The following is a 17,581-nucleotide window of genomic DNA, read 5'->3' on the forward strand; positions in this document are numbered from 1 at the left end:
ATATTTCAGCTCCTGAACCAAAAAAACTCAGCGAAATCAACCAGTCCCTCAGCTTACTCACCGATGTGAAGCCTCGGGGTGGCAGGAGGAAAGGGCCTCGGCGGAGCGGCAGGAAGGCCGACCGTGTGAGCGCAGGAGCAGCAAGCAACCTTGGTTCAAATCCGGGGGTTGGGACTGGTGGGTCTGTCACAGCCCTGGGGTTTTTACTGAGCGGGTAGTGGCTGAGGGGACCCTGGGAAGAGGTGACCCAGGAGGTGCAGGGTCATGTACCCAGTTATCAAGAAATTCCCCATCAGCGATGTGTCAGGGGTGGAGATTCCCCAAGAGGAAACGCCCGCATTAGGGGCAGGGGGGGGTTTCCTTCCTGCACTGGTGCCCTCCCTGCCATTAGCTGTGGTTGTGACTAACGGTGCCTCCTTCCTGCCCCTAGCTGGGACGGAGCCAGCGCTGAGGCCTCCCAGCTGCAGATGGCAGATTCCCCCATGCTCTGTTCTGCCCCTGGATACCTGGATCCATAGATGTTGGTGCCCTCCTGAGTGACCCCAGCTGGAGAACCTCCTCCAGCTCCCCCGGACTGAGCCCGGTCACTGGTGTTTGACGAACGCCTCTTCCAGCAAGGCTGCCAGGCTGGGCCTGATGCCACCTGGAGATGGAGGAACCCCCCTGCTCTGGGGAGCTGGTTCCAGTGGTGAATCTCCCTCCCTGTTGCGTGCTGGGGCCTCCGTTCCCATTGTTTTTGATCAGGTTTCCAGCTTCCATGGTTAGATCTCACTCTACCTTTCCCTGCTGGATTGAGGAGCCCCCAGCACCCGGCTTTGTCTCCCCACGAAGGTCCTTGTGCCCTGAGTACTTGCACCTCACCACCGACTTGTGGAGAAGCCAAACAGACCAAGCGCTTTCAGTGTCTCCCTGCCAGGTGTTTTCGCCAGCCCTCCAATCATTTGCCTGGCCCCATCCTGCCCTGTCTCCAGTTTGCCACCAGCCCTTTTAAAGTGCGCACCCCAGAACTGGGTGCAGGATCCCAGGATCCCCCGGGAAACACCCCTCCCTGCTCCTGCTCACCACGGCCCTGTTCACACGGCCAAGGAGGGCACTAGCCTCTTGTGCCACAGCGTCACACAAGGAGTTGGGGGGAGGGGTTATCGGGTGAAATAAAATTTGGTTGGAGAATATCTGCACTAGCTGGGATGGGAGAGAAGCTGCTTTAGGAAGGATCCTGGTTTTTTTGGGTTTGGGTGTGGGCACCCTGGAGACACCAAAGGCAGCATTAAAATCCCTCAGCAATCTCTGCCTCCAAGAGAAACCATGGGGCCAGGTCTTCAATTATGCTGAGCCCCCAAAGGCGGATGGGGATCTGAGCAGCAGTCCATGTCAGGCTGCTTAAGAGGTATTTCGAAGTCACAACAGATTTGCCACAGATGATTACCATCTACTGGAGCTTGCAGGCCAGAATCTCTCTCTCTCTCTCTCTCTCTCTCTGAGCCATTAGTGGTTATCTTTGAGAACTCATGGGCAATGGAAAAGATCTCAGAAGACTGGAAAAGGGCAAAGACAGCACCTGTCTATAAAAAGGTGAATAAGGGCAACCCAGGGAATTATAGACCAGTCATCTATATTTTGGTATCTGGAAAGAGAATGGAGCAAATAATCCAACACTCAGGTCTCCATCCTTAGATATTTTTAAGGCCTGGCTTGACAAAGCCCTGGCTGGGATGATTTAGTTGGGGATTGGTCCTGCTTTGAGCAGGGGTTGGACTAGATGACCTCCTGAGGTCCCTTTCCAACCCTGATATTCTATGACTCTATGATTGTAAGCACCTAAAACGAAAGGAAAGTGATTAACTAAGAGTTAACATGGATTTGTCAAGAACAAATCATGTCTAACCAACCTAGTCTCCTTTGATAGGGTAACAAGCCTAGTTGATAGGTGGGGAGCAGTAGATGTGATTTATCTCGAGTTTAGTAAAGCTTTTGGTACTGTCTCGTATGATCTTCTCGTAAACAAACTAGGGAAATGTAGCCTAGATGAACCTACTATATGGTGGGCGCACAACTGGTTGGAAACCTGTTCCCAGAGTGTCGTTATCAGTGGTTCACAGACAAGCAGGAAGGGCACATTGAGTGGGGTCCTGCAGGGATCTGTCCTGAGTCAGGTTCTATTCAATAACTTCATCAATGATTTAGGTAGTGGCATAGAGAGTACACTGATAAAGTGTGCAGATGATACCAAGCTGGGAGGGGTTGCGAGTGGTTTTGGAGGACGGGATTAGAATTCAAAATGATCTTGACAAACCGCAGAGATGGTTGAAATAAATAGGACACAGTTCAATAAGGACAAATGCAAATAATTGTACTTAGGAAAGGAACAATCCGTGTGCACATATACGAAATGGGAAATGACCTGCCTGGGAAGGAGTTCTGCAGAAAAGTATCTGGGGTTATACTGGACCACAAATTAAATATGAGTCAACAATGGAATCCTGTTGCAAAACAAGCCAACGTCGTTCTGGGCTGTATTAGCAGGAGTGTTGTAAGCAAGGCACGAGAAGTAATTCTTTCTGCTGTACTCAGCACTGACTAGTCCTCAGCTGGAGTGTGTTCAGCTGAGGGCCCTGCACTTCAGGAATGATGTGGAGAAATTGGAGGAAGTGCAAAGGAGGGCAACAAAAATGATTAAGGGACTAGAACACATGACCTCTGAAGAAAGATTCAAGTCTGCAAATACCTAAAAGATTACTATGAATGGGAGGGTGATAAATTGTTCTCCTTTACCACCAAGGACAGGAAGCAATGGGCTTAAATTGAAGCAAGGAGATTTAGGTTGGACATTAGGAAAAAAATCCTGACTGTCTGAGTGGTTAAGCACGGGAATAAATTGCCTAGGGAGGTTGTGGAATCTCCATCTGTTAAGGCTGATTCCTCACTTAGGCACTTTGATTGCAGAAGTTGGGGACCCACAAGGATTTTTAAAATTAATACTGGCCACTCCAGGCTTGTATTAAACTCCCAAAGTTACAGCTTCTCTCTGACTTTAGATGGGTAGATGCTGCTATCACCCACGTGCAAAAACCCCTTTGAGAACCCAGGAAGGCACACTTGGGAATTCCTCCCTGTGGGGTACCCTCAAGCCCTTTCACCCCCCTCTGGGGAAGAGCTGAGAAAGGAAACCAGCTGTTGCCACCAAGCTAATTAAATAACATGTTCACAAACCTCTTAGGACACAAAATCCAATTCTGTTCTTAAAAAAAGTAAATGTTATTAAAACCAAAAAGAAAGAAAATACATTTGAAAACTCAGGCTATTGCTAGATTTAAAAAAACCCACTTACAAGAATTAAGCATCAAGAATAACCTTCTTGAGGTCCAGCTTAAAAATTACAAGCAAAAACAAAAGCATTTGGGGTTAGCACAGCAGAGTCCACAAGCCATAAAGAAATAAAAAGAAATAAACCTGATCACGTCTTCCTAGACATTTCCTGATCTACTTATATATCTGGGGGTTTCAAGTGAGTAGTTTCTAGGTATGATTCAGATGATTTTTCATACCTGGACTCAATCTTTTTACAGTATAGTTCCAGCCCTGGTTCTGCTTCTCCCTCAGAACAACAACAGACAAAGGGGAATTTCCCCCCCAATTTTAAAAAGTTCTAGCCTTCCCATTGGCTCTTTTAGTCAGGTGCCCACTCCCTTTCTTTTACCTATGCAGGGAAACTTTTTAACCCTTTACAGGTAAAGCAGGTAGAGAACAACTACTAAGGGGGATTTTATAGCTGACTGGTTGGCAGGGTGTCCATAAAATGGAGCTACCCACCCCGCTTCATTTATCACACCATCACTGGAGATGTTTAAGAGCAGGTTAGAAAATACCTGTCAGGGATTGTCTATATAATACTTAGTCCTGCCATGAGTGCAGGGGACTGGACTAGATGACCTCTCGGGGTCCCTTCCAGTCCTACATTTCTTTTCTTTCTTCTGATTTTTGAATTGTTCAGATCTTATTTGTTTATTTAAATTTGTTTGTTGATGTTGATTTAATTCTAGGTAATTGTTTCAGGTTAGATTGGGATTACTAAAGCATGAGGGTGAGCCAATGTGGCGAGTGTCATCCCTATGGTGGAAAATCCCATCTGTCCCCATCACCGTGACGTTGCGCCCCATAAGGCTTTATGGAGATATGCTTATAAATGTATATATGACATCACTGGAATATGTTTTATGCTACATATGCCATGTAACATCTCTCTGCAAAGGTTCTGATCTACTGAATATATTCATCCTATTTGTATGCATGTGTCATTTTTGTATTTGAAGTAATGAATATGGGCTGCGTACTTGTTAAATTTAGGTAGTCTTAGTAAGGCATTTGGTCAGTTTCTTTTGAGAGGAATGTGCAACTTAAGAGCCCAATCAAGAAGCACTTAAACTGACAATAGACCTTATAGAATCATAGAATCATAGAATCTCATGGTTGGAAGGGACCTCAGGAGGTATCTAGTCCAACCCCCTGCTCAAAGCAGGACCAAACCTAACTAAATCATCCCAGCCAGGGCTTTGTCAAGCCTGACCTTAAAAACCTCTAAGGAAGGAGATTCCGCCACCTCCCTAGGTAACCCATTCCAGTTCTTCACCACCCTACTAGTGAAAAAGTTTTTCCTAATGTCCAACCTAAACCTCCCCCTCTGCAACTTGAGACCATTACTCCTTGTTCTGTCAGACGCCAATCCACACCTGAGCTTTCCTGGCTATGTGGCTTGGCCTGTAAAGTTCTGAGTCACCCATGGACATGTGACTTGCCCATGTGACTCCAAAACTCCATCTTGCAGCTGGGATTCTGCACAGGTGGAGGAAGGGGTTTAGACCCACAAGAAGAAACTATATAAAGCCTTTGGAGACCCCTCTATTTTGGTCCTCAGCTGGCTCAAGAGAGAGCCTCTCCACCCCCAAGGATACCCGAAAGAAACTGGGACAAAGGACAGTAACCACAGGGGGTGTGAGCGATTGCTGGACACAGACTAGAAGGAGGCTAGTCTATAAAAGAGGCTTATTGGAACATCTCTGTGGGTGAGATTTTATCTGTATTCAGCTCCTTACTGTATTAGGCATAGACTTCCATGTTTTATTTTATTTTGCTTGGTAATTCACTTTGTTCTGTCTGTTATTACTTGGAACCACTTAAATCCTACCTTTTGTATGTAATAAAATCACTTTTTACTTATTAATTAACCCAGAGTATGTATTAATACCGGGGGGGGGGGCTGCAGCTGTGCATATCTCTCTATCAGTGTTATAGAAGGTGAACAATTGATGAGTTTACCCTGCATAAGCTTTATACAGGGTAAAACAGATTTATTTGGGGTTTGGACCCCATTGGGAGTTGGGCATTTAAGTGTTCGAGACAGGAACACTTCTTAAGCTGCTTTCAGTTAAGCCTCCAGTTTGTGGGACGTGGTTCAGACCTGGGTCTGTGTTTGTAGCCCGCAAGCATGTCTGGCACAACCAGAGAGGCTTCTGGAGTCCCGAGTTGGCAGGGAAGGCAGGGGAAGAAGTAGTCTTGGCACATCAATTGGAAGCCCCAAGGGGGTTTCTGTGATCCAACCCGTCACACATCCATCCGTCCATCCATCTGTCCCTCGATCTGTCTATCCATCTATCCATCTGTCAGGGTTCCCTCCCCACTCTGAACTCTGGGGTACAGATGTGGAGACCGCATGAAAGACCCCCTAAGTTTATTTTCTACCAGCTTAGGTTAAAAACATCCCTAAGGCACAAATTCCTTTTCTTGCCCTTGGTATTGCTGCCACCACCAAGTGATTTAAAACAAACATTCAGGAAGGGCCACTTGGAGCCCTACCTCCCCCAAAATATCCCCCCAAGCCCCTTCACCACCTTTCCTGGGGAGGCTGGAGAATAATATCCTAACCAAATAGTTACAAAGTGAACACAGATCAACCCCCCTGGGTCTTTAGGACACTGAAAATCAATCAGGTTCTTAAAAGAAGAATTTTATTAAAAAAAAAAAAGTAAAAGAATCACCTCTGTAAAATCAGGATGGAAGATAACTTCACAGGGTAACAAAAGATTCAAAAACACAGAGGAACTCCCTCTAGGCTTTGTTTCAAAGTTACAAAAAAAAACAGGAATAAACCTCCCTCCAGCACAGGGAAAAATCACAAGCTAAAACAAAAGATAACCTAACACACCTTGCCTGGCTTTACTTACTTATTAGAGACTAATTTCAGGATTGTTTGGGGGAGATGGATTTCTGCCTGGGAGCCCCCCTCAGTCCCAGGAGAGAACACACAATCAAAGAGCACAAACAACCCCCCCCCCAGATTTGAAAGTATCTTCTTTCCCCATTTGGTCCTTTTGGTCAGGTGCCAACCAGGTTATTGAGCTTCTTAACCCCTTACAGGTAACGGAGGAATTTTAGGCTACCCTTAGCTGTATGGTTATGACACCATCCCTGCCTATCCATCTATCCATCCTTGAATTCATCCTCACCTATCCAGCCAGGCAGCCATGCCAGCCATCTGCACATCCATCCATCCCCACACACATCCATCCGTCCATCCCTCCCTGCATCTAAATTCATTCCAAGGCCTGGAGGGACAATGGTGATCATCTACTCTGACCTCCTGTGTAACACTGCCCAGAGAACTGTCCCACAATTATTCCCAGAGCGAATCATTTAGAAAAAACATCCAGTCTTCATATTAAAATTGTCAGTGATCAAGAATCGACCATGATTCTTGGCCGGTCGTTCCAATGGTTAATTACCCTCACTGTTTAAAAATGTACACCTTATTTCCAGTCTGAATTTTGTCTAGCTTTAGCCTCCAGCCTTTGGATTGTGTTGACCTTTCTCTGAAAGATTGAAGAGCCCATTGTTAAATCTTTGTTCCCTGTGTAGTTACGTCTAGATTGTGATCATGTCACCCAATAGCTTTCTCTTTGTTAAGCTAAACAGACTGAGCTCTTTGAGTCTATCACTGTAAGGCAAGTTTTCTAATCCTTTGATCATTCTCATGGCTCTTCTCAGACCCCTCCCCAATTTATCGAAATATTTCTTTAATTGTGGGCCCCAGATCTGGATACAGGATTCCAGCATCAGTTGCACCAGTGGTAAATGGTAAACCAAATCCAGAGGTAAAATTACCTCTATAATCCTACTCGAAATTCCCGTTTATGCATCCTAGGATCACATTAGCCATTTTGGCCACAGCATCACACTGGGAGCTCATGTTCAGCTACTTATCCACCGCAACCCCTAAATCTTCTGAAGAGTCGCTGCTTCCCAGGATAGAGTCCCCATCCTGTAGGTATGTCTGACATTCTTTTGTCTTGGATGTATACACTGACGTTGAGCCATGTTAAAAAGTGTAATGTTTGCTTGCACCCAGTTTACCAAACAATCCAGATCACTCTGTGTCGGTGCCCTTTCGTCTTCATTGTTTATCACTCCCCCAATCTCTGAGTCATCTGCAAACATATCAGTGATACCTTTGATAAAAATGGTAAATTGCATTGGATAAGAACCGATACCTGACCCCCAGAAGAAACACACCTATTTGATGATGATTCCCCATTTACAATTATATCTTGAGACCTCTCATTTAGCCAGCTTTTAATCCATGTCATGCGTGCCATGGTAATCTTATATCATTCAGTGAGCAGCCCACAAGTAGCAGCCAGAGTGATCTGCCAAACTTTTTACAAATGTAACTTTTTCTCAGAAAGCCTCGTCTCAAACCTGTCTAAATTATTGTGGTGAAACTGATTCTTTCCCCCCAGTGTAGGGTGATATTTAGGTGAAAATTTAAAAGTGCTACTTGGGGTTTTTTCCTGTCTGTTCCAGTCTGAGACGTCTCTTCCCAGAGCATCAAATCTGCATCTGGTCTGTGGATCCCTGCTGCACTGGGCTCGGTTTGACTGGTATTTTCTTTGCAGGGGAGCTGGTGCAAACAGCAATGGAGTTTGCCTCCTGCCTGAATAGCCCCTGATTAGAGTCAGTTGGATGGTGGGGGAGGCGGGGAGACACAGAGGCTCCTTGGGATCAGGCCTTGACATCTGGGCTGAGATGCCTGATGGAGGGCCTGGCCTGCCTGCTGTTTGTGACCCCTCTGTCCCCAGACAGGTGCAGAGTGGAAGAGGAATGACGTACAAGGGAACTAAGAATACCCTGGTACCGAGTTCTCCTCCAGTGGCCTAAAGTGCACTCCTGTTGGCAGGGCTGCCCAGAGGGGGGGCAAGTGGGACAATTTGCCCGAGGCCCCGGGCCCTGCAGGGGCCCCCACGAGAGTTTTTCGGGGCTCCTGGAACGGGGTCCTTCACTTGCTCCGGGGGCCCCGGAAAACTCTCGTGGGGTCCAGGCCCCGGAGCTCCTTCTGCTCCAGGTCTTTACCGGCGGGGGGGAGGTCCTTCTACTCCGGGGCAGAAGGACCCCCGCAGCCAAATTACCACCAAAGTGGGACCCGCCTCCGAATTACTGCCCAAGACTCGGCTGCACTTCGGCGGCGGGTCCCGCTTTGGCGGTAATTCGGTGTTGGGGGGTCCCTGCTGCGAATCTTCGGGGCATTTCGGCGGTGGGTCCCGGAGCAGAAGGAACCCCCCCGCCATCGAATTACCGCCGAAGCGGGGGCCCCCCACCGCCGAAGACCTCAGGCCCCCAGAATCTTCTGGGCGGCCCTGTGGCAGGGAGCTGGCCTTGGTGTTAGCGGTGGGATACGAGAGTCAGGCGAGCTGACAGCACACACAGTGATTTGCTTTTACACCTGTGATTTTCCTTGCCTTTCTGGCAGATCCGGCATGAATTACTCAAACCCAGGGGGTGAATTCCCCACCGGGCCCCAAACCCTGGTGTCATGAATAGTTAGTAAAGGGTTAAAGCATAGTACCTGGTGGGCACCTGACCTGAGGACCAATCAGGGAAGAGAATTTGAAACTCCTAGGAGGGAACTTTTCCCTCTGTTTGGGGGGGGGTCTTTGTCTTTGGCCGTTTGGAATTACAAGAGTCCAGATGTTTTAATCAAGTCTACCAGCTTCCACCTTTCTGAACTAATTTCTTCTAGTCAAGATAGTGAGTATTAGAAAGATACTTTGTGTCCTTATCTAATAATCCTATGTTTGCAATTCTGTGTGTTTGTTGTTGATTATTCTTAATTCTGCTTGTACTGGTTGTACTGAGAAAGAGAGAGGATTCTCTCCAGAACGTAGCAAGGTTATACCCTATGAGTGTCCAGCTTGGACTCATAGAGATTCTGTATTTTCTTGTTTTTCTTTTAATAAATTCTTTCTATAAAGATTTGATTAAATCCCTTCTACTGTGGATCGGGGAAGGGGCCGAGACACTCTCTCTCAGTGATTCACAGAGTTGAATCAGTGTATATCTCTCCAGGGTGGCTGGGAGAGAGAGGGAGGGGCGGGGAGAAGTGGGCTGCTTCCCTGTGTGTGTGAGATTCAAGGAGTTGAATCAAGGTACCTCTGTCTCCAGAGCAGGCTGGAGAGAGGGGGGAGGGGGAAGGTTCCTCCTCTGTGAATTGATCTGTGTTCCCAGGGAGTGTCTTTGAAGGGAGACAGGGGGGAAACAGGGGTGTCCCGGCCCACGAAATTGACCGGGTGGTGGCAGCAAAAGTGGAGACCTACCCTAGGATTTTAGGGTGGGGGAATACATGCGGGTCCTCACTTTGAAACCGCCCAGTTTCAAGTGAGGGTAGACTCTGACACCTGGTTACCCCTGCTAGGTACAAGTTAGCTGGGAGTCCGAGGCTGGGGGTGTTCATTCAGTTACCAGGAAGGCACCACTTCATTGTTTGCAACTTCATTTTTATTGATTGCTGGATAAGAGGCAGCGAGCGAAATGCACCAGGCCGCGCAGCAGGGCAGGGCAGGACAGGGCACGGAAAGTTAAAAGGAGGCGCTCAGAGTTGTCATTTCAGCTGAAATCAGTTCAGTGCATAATTTCCTAATTTCCCTTCCCATGAACAAACTCCCGCTCCCCTTGTCGGCGCTGGGAACAGGTGTCTTTGGTAGGGGTGGTGGCTACCTCCAGGGGAAATAACATGTGGAAAAGGCCCAGTGAGGACAGGGCAGGCTGCAGTTTTAAGAGGAGTTAGCAGGTCAGGTAATGACGAGGATCTCCCATAAATGGTCACTCGACCGGCTGACATGGGGGAGAGCTACAAACTGCCGGGTCTGCCCCAGGGTTTGGCCAGTGTCCGTTACCCCAGGGGAAATAAATCAGCTGATTCCCTAGCGAAGACGCAGCCTAAGGGCCTGGGTTGGGATTGCCAGGGGAGCTGAGGGAGTTGGAATTGAACATGGCTCCTAACTCCCCCAGGCTCCCTGCCTTGATGTTCATGGGTTGGGCATTGCCTGAGAGGAGCGATGTCTGGGGTGGGGGAGATCAGCCTGGGGGGACTCAGCCCTCTGGGCCTCCCCAAAGGACAGGAGCGGTGCAGCTCCAGCCCCTGCAGCGATTCCCAGCACGGCTCAGGGCTGCAGCCTCCTCATCGTCGCCCGTATCCAGGGGATGTAGGTGGAGACTCTTGTGTACACTGCTGGGGGGGTCCCATCCTCGGATCCCCAAGAGACAATGCCCTGGGCTCTTCCCTGGCACACCAGGGGCCCCCCAGAGTCACCCTGAGAAACAGAACAAGAGACAGTTAATTAACAGATCTCAGCAGCACCGCCCGCAAGCCCAGCCAGTCTCAGCATCACACCCTCCCGTCCCAGGCAACCACCTGGTCTCTGCCTCCTCTGGGAGATGATTAGCTATTTTCCCATTCATTTGTACAGCACCGAGCATAGCAGGGACTGATCTCTGACCTGCGCTCTGCAGCCCGACTGCAACACCAATAGGCTCATAAATAATAACAATTTGTCACGGGAGCTTGAAGGCAGGAGATTTACCCGGAAAGAACTTTTGCCCTTTTCTGGGTCCCCCACACACATCATGGTGGAGGCGTTATAGTTACGGTATATCCCATCAGGATCCCTCGGACACGCAGCATCCGGCATCACCACCACGTCCGTCTCCCGGAGTGTGTCCGAGCTCAGCTGATTGTGTGCACTAGTCCGGCCCCAGCCAGCGACGCTGCACACGGTTCCTGGACGCATTCGCTGATGGGGCAGGGGCAAGGGGATGCGCCTGACATACCCATTGAGCCGTGCTTTGTGCCCCAGCTACAAAGAAGAGAGGACACAAGGACCAGGGTCAATACACAGGTCAGAGACGATGATGGGCAGAGACGTCCCAGTCCAAGAAGAGGGAAATTAGAGCCAATGCAAGGCCCTGAGGTCACTGGGGGCAGGGTGATGGGATGGGGGCGGTGCCTGCAGCAGTGTGAGGTCACTGGAGGTGGGGTGATGGGATGGGGGTGGTACCTGCAGCAGTGTGAAGTCACTGGGGGCGGGGTGATGGGATGGGGGCGGTACCTGTAGCAGTGTGAGGTCACTGGGGGGGTATGATGGGATGGGGGCGGTGCCTGCAGCAGTGTGAGGTCACTGGGGGGATGATGGGAGGGGGCGGTACCTGTAGCAGTGTGAGGTCACTGGGGGGGATGATGGGAGGGGGCGGTACCTGTAGCAGTGTGAGGTCACTGGGGGGGTATGATGGGAGGGGGCGGTACCTGTAGCAGTGTGAGGTCACTGGGGGGGATGATGGGAGGGGGCGGTACCTGTAGCAGTGTGAGGTCACTGGGGGGGGAGGTTGGGGGGGGGCGGTACCTGTAGCAGTGTGAGGTCACTGGGGGGGATGATGGGAAGGGGCGGTACCTGTAGCAGTGTGAGGTCACTGGGGTCGGGGTGATGGGATGGGGTGGTACCTGCAGCAGCATGATGTCATTGTTAAGGGTCACTTTGTTGTATTGCGGGTGGGGGATTGAGCGACAGACAGGGATCCTCTGTTCATTGTATTCCCAATTCCTAAGGTTGTGGGTTCCCAGCCTGACAGTGATGATGCTGTAAAGCCAAGAGGAACACATGGTGCATTAGAGGCAACAGTGCACATGAGGTGGGGATGGGTCCCTGTGTGTCTGACTCGTGAAATACTTATTTTGGGGGCTCTCAGGAAGAGATCTAGGACTCAGCTTATAGCCTGAAATAATGTACATATCCCTAGACACATGGCTGGTCTGATCTGACCTCAGGGCAGAGGACTGGCTGGCTCACTGGGGCAGGCAATGGGACACAGGGCCTTTTCCCTCTAGGGGGTGCCAGTTGCAGCATAAAGCCCCTGCCCAGTGGTGTTGGGGTCCCAGACAGAGTCTCTACCACCCCTTGTGCTGTTTCTCTGAGTTCCTTCACTCCCCATTGTCCTCCTGGCCTCTGGATCTTAGCTCCCCTGCAGCCCGGTGACTCCTCCCCAATTAGATCCAGAGAGGGGTCTATACACAGCTCCCCCTAGAGCAGAGCCCTGTGAGCCCCTCCATGCCCAGGTCAGGACAAAGGGCCACATCCAAAGCTGGTGCAATGGGCCAGAGCTTCACTGGAATCTATGGGGCCAGACCCCTAGCTGGTGTCAATCAAGCATAGCTCCATTGATTTACCCAGCACTGGTGCTGGACCATGGTTTGCAGAGGCCCCTAGAGACACATTGACACCCCCTGAGCAGATCAGACCGCTGGGCTCTGCTCTCCCAGCCTGTCGCACTCACTGCTCTTTCCCTGCAACCTACGATGGCACCAGAGCTCCCGGCTCCCCCATCACCTGCTAACCCCGACCTGCCCCGACATCCCCAGCACGGAGGCGCTTACTCTCCATTGCAGTGAGCGGCCGTCAGCACAAAGTTCTCCGACACCAGGAACCCACCGCAGAAGGAGCTCTTGTGTCCACGCCATAGAGACAGATAGGCCATGTAGGGTCTGGAATGGGGCTGGGCTTCCCGGCCCCCGATGATCTCACCTGGGGGTGGGGACAGATTCATGTAAAGAGGCCCATTGTCTCCCTGGGCCAGGCTGAGATCAATCTACCCATCCTAAAGGGGAGTCCCCACAGCCTCAACCCTCCCCCTGTGATGCTCTCCCTGGGGGATTCTTGTCCCAGGAACTGTGCCCCGTGCTGAGCTCTCCCCCACACTGGACACCCCTGGGGTAAATCTAAAGCTCTCATCTCCCTGGGTGGAGAATCAGTGCCAAATGCACTGGGAGCAGGTCAGTAACCACACTGCCTTGATTTAACAGCTTTGGGGGCCAGTAGCACCCAGAATGCCACAGACACGTCCCCTGATGATGTTTCACCTTCTCCTTCAACCCCCAGTGACAGGCGAGGGCTGCTGCCAAGCTGCCCCTCCAAACTGTTTTTGTACAGAAAATCTGGTTTTCTAGATAATGAAAAAATTCCCAGAAAGCGTCTCCTCACCTCAAACATTTTAGCGTTTTTCTTGGCAAACTGGTCATTTCCCCCACCTTTTGGCACTTTTCAGCTGACAGTTTGTAAGTTTTCGGTCGCCAAAACAATTTTCTCTTTGGTCACGCTACAGACTAAGATGGAGTGACGAGGTATGAAATGGAAACATGCCGCCCCCCCATCTGTTTAGCCCCGATGACTTCACTATCCCTGACCCTTTACTGCTTTCATTTCTCCGGATGTTACCCAGATTGCCAGGAGCTATGGAACATTATATGCACACCTGGCCAGCAAATTTGAACTAAATACCGATCACCTAGACAAGCACTGGGAGGAGGAACAAGGCCAATGATTTTCTGCTAACCAAATGGAAATAAACGTTAACCAGTGCTTCGAACTGCTCCTTGGAGCTACATTTAAGATTAATTCCACAGGAATCATATGCAGGAGGTCCCAGACCGTCCTTCCACTGTTCAAACCAGATGCTCCTGAGTCAGACAAATATTGGTTCTGTGATTCGGCAGGTGCTGACTTAAACCATATGCTCCGGGAAGGCACCTAGACACATAGGCTTTGGGTGGAACTCAATTGGAGAGTAAATTTTTTCCTATCAAATAAAATTAAACCTGTAATTTTCAACCTAATGATTGTTAATTGGAAGCAGAATAAATCTGAAAGACTCTGGCTAAGCAGAGCACTAACAGTGGTGAACAGACCAGCCCCACAGAAATGGAAATCCAAAAAGCGACCAACAATCGAAGATTGGAGCATTGACATCCTAAGCTTGGCCACCATGGAAAGAACCAGGAGTGGGTCAGTAATCGCACTGCCTGGGGTTAACAGCTTTGGGGGCCGAAGTCACCTCAGATTAGGCCAGGCAGCCCCTGGAAGGGCACAGACAGGTCCCTTGTGGATGCATCTTCTCCATCATCCCTCAGTGACCAGCCAGGGCTGCTCCCAGACTGACCCACAAAACTTTTCACGAATGTCATTTTTTCTTAGAAAGCCTCGTCTCAAACCCGTCTGAATTATTGTGGTGAAACTGATTCTTTCCCCCCAGTGTTGGGTAATATTTAGGTGAAAATTTAAAAGTGCCACTTTGGGGATTTTTCCCTTGGAAAATAAAAAAATGTTTCTGATCACCTCTGAAGAGTCTCCACGCAGGTGGGTGGGTGTGTTGGAAAATCCCACCTTTTACAAATTGCCGTTATTTGCGTGAGGGTGGCACGTAGACTGAGATCCAGCCCCTATTATGCCAGGGGCTGCGCAGAAACTAACCGAGATCAGGGGCTCCCTTGTTCCAGGCCTTTCACTGACCCAGGCAGTGTCCTGACACAAGCTGAATTATTCTTCACTTCGTACAGATAGGGAAACTGAGGCCCAGGGAGATTGTTTGTAAACTTGCGTAAGGGATTCCGGTGACCATCCTCAATCCATACAAATCCCTGTCCACAGAGATCCTGGGCAGATCTGGGAATGGTCCCAGATTTCTTCGGTCCCAGCCCAGTGGCCCAGCCCCATGGCCAACCTCTGTGTATGGAACAGGGATTGGCAGTGGGCAGGGCTGGTGCAACCACCAGGCAAACTAGGCAGTGGTGTAGGGTATCAAGTCATTGGGGGGACCCAGGGCCTTCCCTAGGCATAGGCAGCTGGGTAGGGCACCTGACAATTTGGGACACCGCTGGGTCTTAGTGTCCACCCAACTGCTTTTCCTATCCCTCTTCTGACCCTTCCTGCAGGCTCTGAGTCTTCCTGGGAAAGGGATCTAGTAGTTAAAGGAGAAAAAGTCGCCAGTCTGCCAGACCTATTAGCACAGCACTGAAACTGTTAAAGAGCCAGTCAAGGGGTAATGCAGACATTTAACAGGCATTTGCCAACCCCCAGGTATCTACCTTCAGTTTCTGAATGTACTGACAAAACCAGTTGTGGAGGACTGTCATATTGACTCAGAACATGTTACTCTAAAGGACCTTAATTTAAAATTTGCTTTAAAAGTACGTCATTAGTGAGTTGGTGAAGATTATAAAATCACATCTCTAAAAAATCCTTGCACAGATTTTTAGATGCACAATCATGTTTAGCCTTAAATGATGGGATCTTCAGACATATGGGTTTTTAAATAAATTCTTCAAAAGACCCCTCTTAGCTAAAATACACATTTTAATTACTATAGTAAAAAAAATTACTTCCAAAGTCTTCCTGTCGTTTCTGTCCACCCATATCTCCCTTCACCCCCTCTTCCCTTTTCCCTGTTCCCACCCCCCACCGCCGCCGCCGCCGCCGCCCTGAATGAAGCAACAGCCCTTTGCTTCCAGATAGCTGGACAAAGAGTTTCCCTTTCTTTACTTCTGACTATCTGATGAACTAGTCTTAAGCAAAATCAGTACCTTAGTAAGATATAAAATCCTTTGTTATGCCTAAAATCTTTGGAAACATATTTTTTAAAAGCAGCAAAGAGTCCTGTGACACCTTCTAGACTAACAGGTGTTTTAGAGCATGATGCATCCGACGAAGTGGGTATTCACCCACGAAAGCTCATGCTCCAATACATCTGTCACTGGTGCCACAGGACTCTTTGCTGCTTTTACAGAACCAGACTAACACGGCCACCCCGCTGATATTTTTTAAAGTTGGTGAAATGTCATAAACGTGTCTATTGTTATGGAGCTCACACACAGTAAATTAGCGTCCTCTTTTTCTAAAAGCAATGAACATTGCTATGAACACACTAAACCTCTGTGACTGATTAATTTAAAATAATGTCTGTTTCAGGGAGTTAAATATGTAGTAATCTGGAATGAGTATGTTTAAGAGTACATTTGAAATATAAAATCAGCTTAGAAATACTGATTAAGAAAATGTAAAACAGAGAAGAGCTGCACCATGTAGTCCATAATATTGAATGTTGTATTCAGCAGGACAGCTGACTCGCCCTTACTACAAAGTTTTTGCAAATAAATGTCTGACAAACTTCAGGGCATATCAAAAAAGCTGTGACTGACATTTTTTATTCCCAAGTGTAGTGCTTTTAATTAGGTACCTTCTGCAAGTCCATTCTGTGGGAGGGAGAGGGTACAGGGGTCTCTGCAGGGAACTGCGACTCTCCGCCACGGTGAGGTGGGTTGGGCGCCTTCTGCCTTATCCCTCTGCCCCGCTGAGCTGCAAGCTCAGGCTGCCCTGGGGCATAGGGGCACCAGTTTAATAATACTGAATAGGGCCCCATCAATCCTAAGGACAGCCCTGGGGGCACCAAAAAGCAGTGCCCTGGCTCGGCAGAGAGGAGCCGCCTTCCAGAGGCACCGGAGAGCCAGAATGTCCTGCTTGCAGCGGCGAGCCCCAGCCATGGAGGAGCCGGTGCGGCGCAGGGAGGCAAGAGCCCTGCAAAGGCAGCAGCAGCGCTAGTGGGGAGGCTGTGGCCTGGCGCCCCCCCAGGGGGCTCCTGCAGCCTGCAGCAGATGCATGCGGGAAGATGCCCCCATGCGCCCCCCAGCTTCCCCCGTCGCCATGCTCAGGTTCTGCGGCTCCTGGGCATCTGAGCTGCTGCCGCACTCCCAGGAGCCACAGAGCCCGAGCGTGGCGAAGGGGGGGCGCACGGGGGCCTCTGCTCGCATGCATCTGCTGCAGGAGCCTTCAGGACCCCCCCAGAAGGCAGCTCCTCCCTGCCGAGCTGCTGCAGCGGCCCAAGCCCGGCAAAGCCAGTGAGTGGACTAGGGGTGGGGGCCGCCGGGATGGGGTGAGGAGGGCTCGCGGGGGGCTGTGCACTCTCCAGGGGAGTTCGGGGGGTGGGGAGGGGGGAATCTGGTCTGGGGAGCAGCCCCTGGGCATGGCTGGTCTCGGGGTCTATAAAGGCTCGTTGGGATTTGCCCCTCAATGAACTGATGTGACGGGGCGGGGGGCAAGGTGGAAGTTTCGCCTTGGGCACAAAATATCCCTGCATCGGCCCTGGCAGTGGAGTCCCAAAGGAGCCTGTGGGGGATGGGCCACCCAACCCCTTGGGCTGCTCTGAGAGCCCCAGCCGCACTCAGGAGAGGATACAGGGTTTGATACAGGTGCTTGGCCCCAGCAGGAGCAAGGGGGAGACCATAAATGCGGCCCACAGATCCCCATATGGTATGAGGGTCCCGCTGCCCATGGGCCCTTATCCCCCCTCAAAGAAACTTACCAGCCTGAGACCCAGGAGGAAGGCGAAAGGCCACGGGAAGCAGGACAAAGAACAAGAGCTGCATTGTCAGAGACAT

At 50.0% G+C, this 17,581-nt stretch overlaps 2 protein-coding genes across 2 annotated transcripts in view; both read right to left on the minus strand.

Annotated features, from left to right (window-relative positions):
* Nucleotides 1–8,615, minus strand: part of LOC123347440 (duodenase-1-like) — a 15,541-nt gene extending 6,926 nt beyond the window's left edge. The window contains exons 1-2 of the mRNA XM_044984858.1: nt 8,457–8,615; nt 97–232 (exon numbers count right to left, since the gene is read on the minus strand). Of these exons, the coding sequence (XP_044840793.1) occupies nt 97–232; nt 8,457–8,615 (295 nt within the window). The remainder of the gene's footprint in view (nt 1–96; nt 233–8,456) is intronic.
* Nucleotides 8,616–10,050: 1,435 nt separating this feature from the next.
* Nucleotides 10,051–17,581, minus strand: LOC123348183 (mast cell protease 1A-like). Its single transcript, XM_044985628.1, has 5 exons — nt 17,506–17,581; nt 12,752–12,899; nt 11,822–11,957; nt 10,908–11,180; nt 10,051–10,637 (listed from the first exon to the last, which is right to left on the minus strand). The coding sequence occupies exons 1-5, from the start codon at nt 17,579–17,581 to the stop codon at nt 10,488–10,490; spliced, it is 783 nt and encodes a 260-aa protein (XP_044841563.1). The 3' UTR covers nt 10,051–10,487.

This window comes from Mauremys mutica, chromosome 13, assembly GCF_020497125.1.
Source record: "Mauremys mutica isolate MM-2020 ecotype Southern chromosome 13, ASM2049712v1, whole genome shotgun sequence".
Taxonomy (NCBI): domain Eukaryota; kingdom Metazoa; phylum Chordata; order Testudines; family Geoemydidae; genus Mauremys; species Mauremys mutica.